General features: G+C 39.1%; 1 protein-coding gene across 2 annotated transcripts in view; it reads left to right on the top strand.

Annotated features, from left to right (window-relative positions):
* SIDT1 (SID1 transmembrane family member 1) overlaps nucleotides 1–15,077 on the top strand; it is a 95,497-nt gene that overhangs the window by 19,861 nt on the left and 60,559 nt on the right. For both annotated transcript variants that reach the window (XM_041750794.1, XM_041750719.1), the window contains exons 2-3: nucleotides 11,707–11,828; nucleotides 12,977–13,147. In XM_041750794.1, coding sequence (XP_041606728.1) covers nucleotides 11,707–11,828; nucleotides 12,977–13,147 — 293 coding nt within the window. The remainder of the gene's footprint in view (nucleotides 1–11,706; nucleotides 11,829–12,976; nucleotides 13,148–15,077) is intronic.

The following is a 15,077-nucleotide window of genomic DNA, read 5'->3' as shown; positions in this document are numbered from 1 at the left end:
CTGATAAGTGTCACATCAAAACTCTGACAGTCATAACAATAACTTTCTAGTGCCATCCCAGCTTGAGAGCATTAATTAAGTAGGCCTCAGAATAGCTCTAGAAGAAACTTGCCTGTAGTGTGACCTCTCAGAGTATAAATAAAATATAAAGAGTGGATCCTTGAATTCTGCCTCAAACCATAAAATAATTATTTTTCCCTCTTCAACCTCCTCCACTGGTACTCCAGAGTGAAGGAATTATAAGGAGAGGGAGTATAAGTGGGATATAGGGAGAAAAAGAGAAAAGGAATCATGCACAGGAGATGAGCAGACCCCAATACCTGAGAGGATGAGGAACCAGCATGGCTGCTGGTTGTCTCCCAGGAACCAAGACTGGACATGCCTAAAACTGGAGGAAGTCATGGTTCGGAGGAACTAATGCAAAATCTGTGAGAAACCCTGGAGAGACAGAAGGTGGTTAGCTGTTGAAGTGAGAGGTAAATGGCAGCCCACAATTAAGAGGCCACTGGTGAGGAATAGGTTGAAGGAGAGAGTTTTTTTGTTGTGCTTTTTTGCCTTCCTCGGTTTGGGCTACGTGGATTGCCACCTGCCCTGCCTTATTGCCCTTGTAAGGGAGAAAACCAGCAGCACCAGCCCAGGGCTGGCTGGGCTCCATAGGGGCCTGTTGGAGTACATAGGATAACCACTGTGCCCATCGACTTGCTGACTCTGAGCATTCCCTCCTTCCCCACCATTCCCTTCACAAGGCATAGGCCTACCGATTGCAATGAGAACAGTGTGTAGGTGGGGAGTAGAAGTAAAATTAGATGGAGGCGGCAGCCTAGACCCCTGTGTGGGGCTGAAAAAGGTGTGGTCAACTCAGAGGCTGTCCACCCTAGGGGGCTTTTCTTCTAGCCTCTTTCTACTTTAGACCCTCCTCACATTTAGCACCTCCACTCTGGGGTTCTCAGTACTACCCCAGGTAGCTGATACCCCCAGGAGTTCAAGCTCACAGAAGAAAATAGCACACATCTGCAAGGAAACTACATGAGAGAAATCAAACTGGATAGCCTTTAACCAGATGTAGCCCAACTAATAAATCGGAAGAATAAGACTTTAAAATAAGCAAAGCAAATATAGTGAAAGAGATGTAGATAGAAGGGCTTCATTAAAATAAAGCAGGTTACAGTTATGAAGATGAGCCAACTGGAAATCTCAGAGTTAAATAACACTGTTTACATAAAGACCTCAGCAATGGGGGGGCACCTGGATGGCTCAGTGGTTGAACATCTGCCTTTGGCTCAAGTTCATGGAATGAACCAGGGTTATGGAATGGAGTCTCACATCAGGCTCTCCACAGGGAGCCTGCTTCTCCCTCTGCCTGTGTCTTTGCCTCTCCCTCTGTGTCCCTCATGAATAAATAAATAAAATCTTTAAAAAAAAAAAAGACCTCAGCAATGTGTTGGACATTAGAATGAAAGTGAATTACAGAACTGGAGAATCTACTTAAAGAGATGTAGGATATCAACAGAAAAATTAAGAAATTGGGAGGGCAAACCTGGTTATGATGTCAACATAATAGGGGGCCCACATGAAAAAGACAAATGGGGAGAAAGAAATATTTATAGAAATAATGCTGAAGAATTAACAGCCACTTCCCCAACATCCTGGGGGTGCTTTCTTAGTACTTGTTAAAAGCTATAAGCTTAGCTGGACTATCTCCATTGGTGTAACAACAGTAAATATTTTGTAGTGTTTGTACTAAGTATCAGATATATGCTGGATTCCAAATATATCACAGATAAAATCCTCCGAGAGAGACAAAACAAATGCATGAAACAATTACTAAATATTACAAAACATGAAGAAATTCTATAATTGAGTATAAAATTGGGTAGTGCAGTCCATAAGTTTTGTGAGTGTTAAATGGTGAGATCTGGTTAAGTTAAGGTCTTCAGTGTATACTTGCCTTGCGGCCTATTCATGTGAAGAAAATATGTAGGACAGCATTTCCCAAAGTGTGTTCTATGGAACACTTGTTTTGTAGAATAGTCTTGGCGTTTCGTGTAAAAGGCTTTTGAAGTGTAGTGGAACTTAGCCATGGTTTGACTGCCTAACATCTGAGCTCCATTCCTGTATGTTGGGAGAAATCCTCATTTTATGAGTCTTCACTGGAGCTAGAGCTCCTTCTTGTACAGAAGTAGAACAACGGCACCTGCTCACACACACACACACACACACACACACACCAAATTCAGGCATGGTACATGGCCTTGGTATTACCAATCAGATCTGCCTTTCCCAGACTTTGGTTTGGGAGTCAGTGATGTAGAGAAGCAGTGTTCAGCAGCAACAGAGGCAACACTGGTTTCCAGCAATGGCCATAACAATGGCGTGATGGCACTTAAAACCCTCCAGACGCTTTCTATTGCCCTTAGAGTGAAGCCCCAATCTCTCACATGATTTTAAGACTCTTTGGGACGTATAATAGTCCTTCACATGCCTTCAACTTCAGCCAAACTGACTTTCTCTTAATTCTTCAAACTTCCTTCTTGCCTTCTCTCTCGGTTTCTCCTCCTTCTCCCCCTCCTTCCTTATGTCTACTACACTGTTCCCTTTGTTTGGACATTTCTCTTGTTCTGCTCTGCATTTTTCTGGTTAATTCTTACTCATCCTTTAGGAAAATGTTCACCCCGAACACCTATGTAATGCACTTCCACAGAAACTTAAATATTAATACAATTCCTTGTTTAATTGGCATTCCATGGGCAAACCTGTGATCTCAGTGAAGGCAAACTATGTCCACATGGCTTAGTAACATATCTCTTGTGCCAGAACAATGCCTGGCACAGGATAGTGAGTCAAATATTTAGTGAATGAGCAAAGTTCATCCCAAAGTAGCTAGAATCTAGACTGTGTTTTGTTCTATACTCCTGGCCTGCCAATTATTATACCTCTCTTTAATGTTTTCCCATGTTTTTATTGGAACTGAAATGTTTAATATAAAACTTAAATCATAAACCTAAAGAGGAAAGTTTATATGGCTATATTTATGTGTAAATTGTTATTGGCATAATGAAATTCGTGAGTTGAGGTATGTAAAGCATGCTTCTTAGAAAAGTACTTTGGATGCAAAATGCTGAGTATCTAAGGGTTTAGGGAATAATAGCTCCCAAGGGGTAAGCTGCTCTTTTCAAGGGATGAATGAGCTGTTCCAGGAAAGCTGTAGGCCAAACTGTGAAAGGAAATTAATATCCTATGTGAGATGACCGTATAATCTTCTCCTTTGCCAGGGGTGATTGGGCTTATAAGAGTGTCTCCACATGTGGAAAACAGTCAACAACTTGATTGATTAGTGAATGTGTGGGAGTGGAAAAGCACTGCCCAACCCAAAGTGCAGGTGGGACAGCTCTGCCTGGTGCTCTTCAGGTCACAGAATACTGTTGCCTATAGTCTATCTAGGGAGGTAGGTAGTCTGGGTGTGACTGTTCCCAGTCTACAGTTGAGGAAACTGAGGTCCAGAGAATTTAAGTGATTTGTCCCAATCACCCAGATAGTGTAGTGTTAGTGAAAGAGACAGAAAACCTAGATCTACGTATTTTTCTTCATTATGGTGTACATTTACAGGAGGTGGTTTTCTAAGGTTGAATCAGGCAGAGGGAATTAAAAAAAAAAAAGATATAACCTGTGACTGAACTAACTCCATTCCTTATGGTAGTTATGAAAAATTGGAGAGGAATGCGTCATTTAATAGGACTTTCGAACCTCCAGCAAGAAAGAGATTCAGAACTGCAGGCTCCTATCACCTAATGGACCCTCCCAGCAGGTCTGCTTCACTCACCATGAAAGGTCTTGGCAGCTGGGTAGAAGTTGGAGATAAGCTGATGGTCTGGGAGAGGTTCAGAGTTTTAGAGAATGACTTTATTGCCTAATAATGCTACACATCTACTGTTCAGGTTGACTTGTGTTCTCCCAAAATATATGTTGAAGTCCTAATCCCTGGCATCTATGAATATGACCTTATTTGGAAATAGAGTCTTTGCAGCTGTAATCAAGCTAAGGTGAGGTCATTAAGTGGGCCCTAATCTAGTGTAACTGAAGTCCTTAGAAGAAGAGGGAAATTTGGATACAGACATACACAGAAAAGAGATCCACATGAGAAACAGAGACACACAGAGGGAACACCATGTGATGACAGGCAGAGATTGGAGTGATGCAGTTGTAAGCCAAGGAGTACCAAGGATTGATGGGCACCACCAAAAACTACGAAGAGGCAAGAAAGGACTCTATCCACAATTTCAGAGAGAGTGTGACCTGGCTGACATTTTGATTTCAGATTTCTGGCCTCCAGAACTGGGAGAGAATACCATCCTATTGCTTTAAGCCACCCAGTTTGTGGTTTTCTGTTACGGCAGCCCTAGGAAACAAATACATCTAATGCAGAATCTAGGCTAGCATCTTAGCCTGCAGTGCAGTACTAGCTTCATCTGGGTCCCTGACCATATTTCTTTTCCAGGGTAGAGCAATGGGGGAAATGAGCCATGTTAATTAGACCAAACACAATGCAAAGTTTTACAGCTAGCTGAGAAAGAGAGAGGGAGAGAGAAGAGGAGAGAGAGACTGTAATTGATGAAGTTAGCATAAAGCAGGTAAAGCACCAAAATAAAGGATAGACTATAGCAAAATAAACCATGAGAGCAGTAAGAGTGTTTTGGAAACTGTTTGCCGCAACCCTGAACAACAAAAAGACTGCATAAAAGGAGGGTTGTCACTCAGAAACGGGCAAAATACAAAGGCCAGTGCATCATGGCTTCCTTTTTATTACTATAATGTAATATTTTAGATATATAAACAAGTATAGAAAATAATGTAAAAAACACCTATGTACCCACAACTCAGCTTAAGAAACAAAAGGACAATTAGAATTCCCTATTTGCCCCCACCCTATGCCACGCATTGCCACAGGAACTTCAATATTAATATTAATTCAATTCCTTATTTAATTGGCATATCACATGCAAAACTGTGATCTCAAGGACGGCAGACTGTGTCTACATTGCTTTGTAATATATGTCAGAACAATGCTTGGCACAGGATAGGGAGTCAAATATTTATTGAATGAGCAACATTCATCCTAAAGTAGCTAGAATCTGTCCTTAGTTCCCCAGAGGAACCATTTTGGGACCATTTTTCATGGGTCTCTTGATTTCTGCACATCTTATAGGAAGGCACTGTCTGGATTTTTTTCCTAATTCTATCGTTTCAAGGATATTTGTATAGCAAACATCCCCAGATGGTAGAGACAGTGTCCTTCTTTGGAGCAAAGTAAGGCAGGTGTACTGCCCATTATAAAAGGTATGTGTTCCCTAAGCTCATGGTTCCTCTTGTGTCTTGCAACCCACTGTGTGTATGTAGGCAGCCATCTGGGTCCATCCACATCACCTTCAAGAGGAACTGATGCAAACATGCTGATGCCCATGCTGCTTGCTGTGATGAGAGGAATAAAGTCCTTTGTCCCTAACCCAGAAGTCTGTCTTCCGTCAGGATCAATGAAACTATGGCAACTAGGGTGGAATCTCAGCTCCTTTAAAGCTTTTGAAAACCATTGTCTCCAATTTGGTGTTTATCACTTCTGCGTATGTATATTTTACTACAGGCAGAGGACAGATGGATGGATGTAGAGATAGATAGTTTTGTTTTGCTTGTTTACAAAGTTTATGTAAATCATAAAGAGATCATGTGGTATGTATCCTTCAGCAGCCTGCTCTTTTTCTCAACTTACCTTCTTCAAAGTGATTTGTATCAGTCCAATTACAGTTTATTTATTCCATTCTTGTTCATCATTCGCGGGGCATATGTAAGAGAGTTCTTCTTGTGTATGAACTTAGTGGAAATGCTGGAATGTAATATGAATTCATCTTCAGCTTTAGTAGAGATTGCCAACTTGCTCTCTGAGGTGGTTGTACTAAATAACATTTCCATAAGCAATATGCAGGGGTTCCTGTTTCTCTGCATCCTTGCAAATACAGTATTGTCATACTTACAAAGCTTTACCATTCTGATGAGTGTAAAGAGATGAACATCTTTTCACATGTTCTTTGGTCATTCTTCATCTCTTGCTGCTTATTATATCCTTTGCCTATGTTTCTATTGGGTTGTGTTTTTCTATGAGTTTTAAGGGCTCTTTATGTATTCAAGATATTGTTATTTTGTCTATGTGTACAAATAACATTCCTTATTCTATGGCTTGTCTCTCTCCTTTATTCATGGTGTTTATATAGTTTTTTTTTTTATTTCACAGTGAAATAGTAGGAAAAGCCCATATCCAAAGTGGTGTTCAGTGGAATCAGGGATTTAAAATAGTGTTGATAGCCAGGTCTGACCAAGCATTGTGTGCAGATTGGGATGCCAGAAGCTTCATTCTTCCACAGCTGAGTATCCTTGGGGAAATCACATCACCTCTGTGTCCTGGGCTACTCCTCTGTAAATAATGCCTTTGGACTAGATTATCTTCTTGAGCATCTTCCCAGATAAAAGTTTCTCTGATGAGTCAAGGTCATGCGCACCAGGCAGGCAATGGCAGGACCTATGTGGAAAGACCAACTTAATTTTAGTTTGGGAAATGACTGACCAGCTGTCTCTGTTTTGCCTGACTCCTCTGGAGGGGTAGCCACTTTGTCCTCTGTGTACCCTATAGTACTTGTTCACATTGCTACCACAATGTCATCACATTATGCTGTTGGTGATAACATCATTTCTCTCTGACTAAATCACAAGTTCCTCAAGGACAGCATTGCCTTTAGTATACCCACAGCACCTCCCATAGCTCTTAACTGTGGGAATGTTTGATGAACGATGGAAGGAACATGGATGGGTAGCAGGAAAGGATGGAAAGAGAGAGGGAAGGAAGGACCAAATAACTTAAACACTCTCAAGATATACACCTAGTGAATATAAGACAGTTACTAAAACAATGCACAGTAGGAAAAGCAAGTACTATTTTAGCTATTTTACAGTCAGACTCAGTTTTTCAAGACCACATGGGAAAACAGCGCTATGCTTAATAATGGAAACCAATAACCTCTGATTTATAATCAGATGTTCCAAGTAAAAGAGCCTACAGCCTTATTAATTTAGCAAGACAAAACAAGATTTTAAATTAAACTCATTTTCATCCTCTTTATGCAACAGAATTATATTACTTATAATTTTGAAGTTTTCCCTACTGACACATGCTGAGAGATTAAAAAGAGAGTCTTGAAGCTTTAGGACCTTTCATAATTGAAATCTGTATAATATCAGAAATGGAAGTACTTAAATAATTCTTCTCTCTTAGCCATATTGCAACTCCTTGCTTATAATAAACATAGAAAGAAAATAAGGTATATATACAGTAGTCCCCTTTTTATCCATGGTTTCACTTCCCACAATTTCAGTTACCCATGGACAACCATAGTCCAGAAGCAATTGATCCTCCTTCTGATGTATGATCAGAAGGCCTATAGAAGCCTAATACTATGTCACAATGCCTATATCACTCACCTTGCTTTACCTCATCACATAGGCATTTTATCCTCTCACATCATCACAAAAAGAAAGGTAAGTACAGTATAGTGTGATATTTTGAGGGGGGGGGGACCACATTCACATAAGTTTTATTACTACATATTGTTATATTGTTCTAATTATTAGGTACTGTTATTAATCTCTTACTGTGCCTAATATATGTTAAACTTTATCATAGGTATGTATGTGTGGGAGAAAGTATGATATATATATATAAATATATATCTGCAGTTTGGTACTATCTGCAGTTTCAGGCATCCACTGGCGGTCTTGGAACACATCCCCCATGGGTAAGGGGCAGGATTACTGAGTGCTCACAACAACAGGAAGAAGCAACAGGAGGGAAAATCTTAGCTCTTAAGAATGGTCTATTACAAGGAGTCACGATCCATCATCATGCATGGTCAGTGCTCTGTCTTTCATTTAGTTTTGCCTTTACATGGCTTACTTCACTGCTGCAAATGTAATCCAATTCTCTCAGCTGCCCATTAGCCTCTGAAAAAGCAAAGCAAAATGTGGACAAGACTCTTTATCCTTTCCTGCGGTGATGCATTATCTATTTGTGCCAAAAAACTGCCCAATGTCTTCTGCCTCCTACTCTAATATATTTTTCTGCAATTTATTATGTCAGTATCTCTGAGTTTGTTTTTATTATAATCAGTAAGAGCATTATTAAATAATAGGAAAGTAAATGGATTACAAGAGCCAGACAAGGAATAAAATTAGGTGTGGCAATGAACAGTGAATGGGGTAATATGGTGGTGATATATCTGTTCTGCTCCCTACAGATCTCCATCCTACTAGCCCAGTTTCAGTCCCATAAGACACCAGCTTCCAGACATACTCATAACGTTTGGTGGTGCTATGGTTGTGCACTTCTTAATAATGGGCAGTTGACAAGTTGCTGACAAATGGAATCATCTACTAGGTGATTTTGTTGGAACAGTACTTCCCAAAGTGTAGGCTCCAATCCATGTGCATCAGAACCCCCCAGCATGCTTGGTAAGCATGCGTATTTTTAGCTTCTATTCTTGATCTGCTGAATCAGAAATGCTAGGGGTGGGCTTGAGGGATTCAAATGCTAAAAAGCACACTAACATTTGAGAATCTATCTTAAAGTGTGAAAAAAATGGAGGGAAATCCATTCTGGCACTGAGTACCTAGGAAGAAAGAAGGAGGCTGTATTCCTAGGTAATGAAAAGGGAGCAAACAAGCTAAAGTTCACAGCTTTTCTTAGGTTTTTATCTCAGTTCTGACTGCTATGGATTTAAGCCAGACTAGAAGTGTGCTCTAAAATCATGTGTTGCATATTGCTGATGAGTGTCTGTATCATGAACCTTAAAAGTGAGCTTGCTTCTGAGCTAATTCGTTTTGTTAACACTAGGGACACCAAAGATGAAGTTTATAGCTCCCTAAAAGAGCTGGGCAGATAAACAGTTAAAATACTGTATGGTTTGCAATGAGATACCACTTCACACCCACTAAGATGGTTATAGTCAAGAAAACAGTAATAAGTGTTGAAAAGGATGTGGAGAAATTGAAACTCTTATATATTACCAGTAATGTAAATTGCTAGAATGTAAAATGGTGATCTCTTTAGAAAACATTTTGGCAGTTCCTCAAAAAGTTAAACATAGAGTTACCATGTCACACAATAATTCTACTATAGGTATGCACTCAAAAGAATTAAAAGCATATTTACAGAAAAACTTGTATATAAGTGTTCATAGCAGCATCGGTTGTAACAGCCAAAAAATGGCAACAACCAAAATGTCCATAAACTGAAGAATAAACAAATGTGGTACATGCATACAATGGAACATATTTAGCAATAAAAAAAGAAGTATAAATACATGCTACAACATGGAAGAATCTTGAAAACATTATGCAAAGTGAAATAAGCCAAATACAAAAGGGCATATGTTATTCCATTTATATGAAATGTCCAGAATAGACAAATTCATGGAGACTCAAATTAGATTACTGGTTATCAGGGACTAGGGGAAGGAGGAAATGAGAAGTGACTACTAATGAGTACAGGGCTTCTTTTCGGAGTAATGAAAGTATTCTGGAAATAAATACTGGTGATAGTTGTACAGCTCTGGGAAAAATACTAAAAACTACTGAATTGTACACTTTAAGAATGTGTGATGTGTGAATTCTATCTCAATTTTAAGGAGTGATGGAAGAAGTGTCCAAGAAAAAAATAATTGGACTACATGGAAAAAATGCTTTCTGTGGTTGTCTAATAGGAAAAACTCACTTCCATTTTCTTCTCACACTCAATACATCAGATACCAGATGTATGGGTTTTCCACACATAAGGTAATTCTGTGACACTAGCTGGGTGTCCTGCAGTTCAGCTCACTTCTACCTGGATTTAGCATCAGATCTCATAGGTTGAGGGCTCAAGTCCACATGACTTCCTACCTCTTACTTAAGATACCAATTGCAAGTCCAGGAATTGGGGTAAATATGAAAATTCCCAGAGCCACTGAAAGTCTTGCCCTATGGGACAATGACAAGATGAAACTGATATCTGAAGGTGCACAGCACTGGGGATAAGAAGACTAGATAAGGTACTGTCAATGAGGAGATGAACTATGAGAACTGTGAGAACATCATTGTGGGTGGAGTGGAAGGTCTGGATATGGACAGTAGGAAAGACATAGAGGCAATAGAACTCAATGACCTATTAACTAAGAAGGCTGAAGAAGTAGGAATCAAGGATGATTCTCATCTAATGGTTCTCATGGCTTCTAATCTAATGGCTTCCTGGAGAGGCCATTCAATGAGCAAGGAAATTCAGAAGAAATTAAGAGTGAAGAGAGTGATAGATTCCATTTTGACAGGTTGAGTTTGAGGTACCCATGGAAAATCCAGAACTTAGGAAAAAGTTCTGCACTAGAGGTAGGGTGTTGGCAATTATCAGCTGCAGCATAATTTCCAAGGAAACAGGTAGAGTTTAGGCACAAGAAAATGTTTCCTTCATGAGCAAGTGCTTCTTATCAAATTAATAAATTACTCTTGGATTATTTCAATTTTAAAAAAGTCAAAGTGGTTTAATGAAAACTGATATAGGAGAACCAAATAGTAATTATATGGTATCCATGTGTTTCTGTTTCCTCTCGATTTCCATTTTGTAGAGATCCTTCAGGGTTTAACTGCAAGATTTCCTTGTTTCATTTCTTCCCTCTAATTAATAAAGAAGCTTTCAAGAGAATATTAAGGTTTTAATACAGCAGAGGAGGAAATATCATGTGAAAGTTAAAGTTTTACTTTTTCTTTCTTACCATGTCTTTTTCCTATTTTGTTCTTTCTTTGTAGTCTCTGGTATTATTAAAAAAAAAAAATGAAAGAAAACGCCAGAACCATCTATCCCGGGCCACAGTTCAATCTTCTGTCTTTGAAATAGCCATGACAGTGTTAAACCCTTGGGTAGATATGTATATTCAGGAGGAGCCATGGAGCTGCTGATGTAGAAAAATGTTTTGTGTCAAGGACTGATTTATGCCTTGGAGCAGGGCAAAGAGAAGAATACTCAGCCCCTATGGTATCTGTTGCTAGGGGAGCATCAGGCCATCTGCTAGGCTTTAATAAAACGTGGCAATAACATTTTGGTTTGAAGCACAGAATGATTTTCCAAACCAAAATTAAAATTTGTCAGCAACTGAGGAGCTTATAGGTCCTTTAAAAAAAAGATATTTGTTTTTGGGGTTTTTTTTTTAAGATTTTATTTATTTATTCATGAGAGACACAGAAAGAAAGGCAGAGGCACAGGCAGAGGGAGAAGCAGGCTCCCATGGAGTAGAGAGCCCAATGCAGAACTCGATCCCTTGACTCTGTGATCACGCCTTGAGCCGAAGGCGTACACTCAACCATTGAGCCACCCAGACATCCCCAAAAAAGATATTTGTAACTATAGCATTTATATTCAAATGAGACATCAATATCTTTCTTTTTCTGTTCTGAACTTATTCTCAAAACCTTGTATTGACTGTCCAATTTGAACTCCTCAGCCTACAATTTGAAGCCTCCAGAATCTGGTTTCACAGAACATCGTGTCAGATGGCAGCTGATGTGTGTATGTGTGTGTGCACATGCATGCACATGTATTTAATGTGTGATTTGCCTTACTCCTCTCTCTGCCCTGGCTCACAGGTGAATGCTGTGCGAGTATATGTGAATAGTTCCTCAGAGAACCTCGACTACCCAGTTCTCGTCGTGGTTCGCCAGCAGAAAGGGGTGCTGTCCTGGCAGGTTCCTCTGCTCTTCCAAGGACTGTAAGTGGATCTTCTCCTGGACAACTTCACTTCATTTGTTTTCTTCCAATGACCTAGACTTTAATTGGTGTTTTCCCTGGGAAAAGGAGAAATCAGTCTTTTGGAATGTTGACATCATATGCATCATAGGTGCAAATAATGGCTATAGCACATAGCCCAACCCATCCAAAGCTGTTCAGTTTCCATCCCCTGTTTTTGTTTTCTAAGTACACAAGGCATAAAGCCCAATATGGGGCTTGAACTCACAACCGTTACACCAAGACCTGAGCTGAGATCAAGAGTCAGATGCTTAACAAACTAAGCCACCCAGGCATCCTGACTCTTGAATTCAGATAAGCACTCTACCTAGATGTGTAGCACATGGAAGAACTTTTAGCATTTTAATTCCATCCAGAATATTCCATAGCTCTTGGTTAGTGGATCATCCGCTGAGTACAGGGCTAGTTCAGCAGTCAATGTATATGAGTAACCCTTCTTCCAGTCTTCAAAATGCCCAGAGAGTAAGCATTCTTCATTCTATAGAATTTATTAAGTACTACTAAGTGCTAGAAACTAGGGATACAACAGTGGGAGAAAAGGAAAACATGCCCTCATGCCCTCATGAAGTTTATAGTTTTGCAGGGGAAACTGTATAAGATAAGAAAAAACCAGGAGGCATTCAGACATAGATACATATCAGGGTGTTAAATCATTTTTAGTGGCTGAGTAATTTGAAGATTGAAAATAGTAACTCTCATAGTCTTGACTCGGGCTCTGTTTCTTTTCTTTTCTTTTCTTTTCTTTTTTTAATGTTCCATTTAGCAAAAACTCAAAGAGTGGAAATATGAAATCAACTGGTTGTTTTATCAGGACAGTTTCCCCTTCAAATTTTGGTATTTTTTTCCTCATTGAATTAGGAAGATGGTTTAATATAATGTAGACACAATCAAAGTGAACTGGTTAGCCTGAAGAGTCCTCGAGTCCCTGTTATTACATCATGCAAGTCTATGCCAAAGACTAAATCACTATCAGAAGGTCCAGTCTGAAATTTAAAACACAAGGACTTGAAAATAAATTTGGAGAGAAATGAAATAAGATCGGCTTTTTTCCCTGCTTGTTCACTGAGTCTCTCTCTTGTTTTCTTGTTTTTCCTTCATTGGCTGCTACAGATACCAGAGAAGTTACAACTACCAGGAAGTAAGCCGTACTTTGTGTCCCTCAGAAGCAACCAATGAAACAGGACCTCTGCAGCAACTGATATTTGTGGATGTAGCATCCATGGCACCACTGGGTGCCCAGTACAAACTGCTGGTTACCAAGATCAAGCACTTCCAGCTACAGTAAGCAGGACTTATGGGGGCCTTTCTCTATTCATCTGTCTGCTGTTCCTGTGCTTGGGCATGTTCAATCCAGTTTCCCTTCTTCCAAGTCAGCACTCAAGAAGGAAATTGGCCACTTGGCATATTGTCTTACCACCTTCTGAACTCTCCTGCTCATAGCTGGGCATCAGGATGTAATCCATGCAATAGGGAAGCAATAGAGACTGGTGCAGAGGGGAACAGTGCCTAACCTCAGAGTGCTATTCTCAGAGGTCTTTGTGAGGACCCTGCCTGTTTGTAGTCCAAGGGAGAGGCTCTGGTGACTGGCTACTTTTATATCATGCATGAGTGCCACTCTTCTGAAGGAAGTTTTCTTTTTCTTCTGAGGAAGCCCTTAACCTATTTTTCTTGTCCTTACTGCTATTCCAGTTTTCTCCTCCCATGTTAGGAATGTATACAGATAAAAAGTAGTGTTTTGTGGTTTTTTTCCTTTGTGTGAAAACCAATGACTATTTCTTCCTTCTTGTGTTACCACCCTTTGAGACAAAATCAGTTGGGATACACACCATCTCAAATTGTTTGTATTAGACATACATAGAATAAATTCAGTTGGAAGAGTAGTCTCCAAGGGATCTGTTCTTTTCCAGAGGTTACTTTTGTAAAATATTGCATAAATCTGTGCAAAAATTTAAACAGAAAAGTCATTCCTTAATAAGACCATAAAATTCAGGGACTTTCTGCCGCATTCTCTTCTAAGATCAAGGCTTCTCAAGGGTTCAGACCACTTCCTCCTCTCTCAGTGTTTTAAATAAATTTTGAAAGAAAATATTATTAAATTGGTTTATTAAAATTAGTATTTAAAAAAAATAAAAATAAAAAATAAAAACAAAAAAACAAAAAAATAAAAAATAAAAATAAAAAAATAAAAAAAAATAAATAAATAAAATAAAATTAGTATTTGCACTCATCAAAATGTATCATTAAGAGAACAAAAAGACAAGCCATTGACTAAAAGACTTGGCTACTGTCCCCATTATCACCCACCCTTCCTATTGCCAAGGCAATAATCTTGGCACCCATGAGTCTAGATACCACTGAGAGTGGAGACTGGCACCCAGGTGTGCAGAAGTTTGTGTTCCCAAATCTCTGTGCCCATAGGTCCAGACTCAGCTTCACTGGAACAAATAGGTTTTCTGAGGAAAAAATGAGGAGATCCAGGAGCAAAAATTGAGAAAACAATCCTGTGACCTAGACTTCTCACTAAAACTTTGGAATAGAGAGTGAAGAGTCCCCGAAAGGGAATCGATGTTCATATTTACCCAAGGAATATATATGTATATGTGTGTATATATATATATAATCTAATATCTATCTAATATTAGATAGAATATGTATATGTGAGATAGAACAGGCATTGGTGAACTATGGCCCACAGACTGGCAACTGGGTTTTATAACTAGAGTTTTATAGGAGCACAGCCCATTCATTGCCTACTACAATGGCAAAGGTGAGTATGGAGAAATTATGGCCTATAAGCCTAAACTATTTACTATCTGGCCTTTTAGGATATAAAAAGCAGATGAACATGATCAACAAACTTGAACCAATTAATGTATTTAGGAAACTGTATCTCAAAATGATAGAATGCCTAACCTTTTCAAATGCACATGCAACATTTACCAAAATTGCCAAGGTTTAATACATATCTTGATAAATTTAACTAAAATCCTGTCTATGGAATTGAAATAGAAATCAACTACAAAATGATGTCTATGAAATCCCCAAATGTTTGGAAATTGAGTAGTCTACTTCTAAGTAACATATGAGTAAAGAGAATATTCTGAACAAATGATAATGAGAATATGACATATCTGAACTTCTGGGATGCAACTAAGCACTGATTAGAGGAAAATTCATAGTTTCAAATGTGTATGTTAGAAAAGAATGGCTG

The sequence above is a fragment of the Vulpes lagopus genome, chromosome 1 (assembly GCF_018345385.1).
Source record: "Vulpes lagopus strain Blue_001 chromosome 1, ASM1834538v1, whole genome shotgun sequence".
NCBI lineage: Eukaryota > Metazoa > Chordata > Mammalia > Carnivora > Canidae > Vulpes > Vulpes lagopus.
The sequence above is the reverse complement of the archived record's forward strand: the minus strand, read 5'-3'. Positions and strand labels throughout refer to the sequence as shown.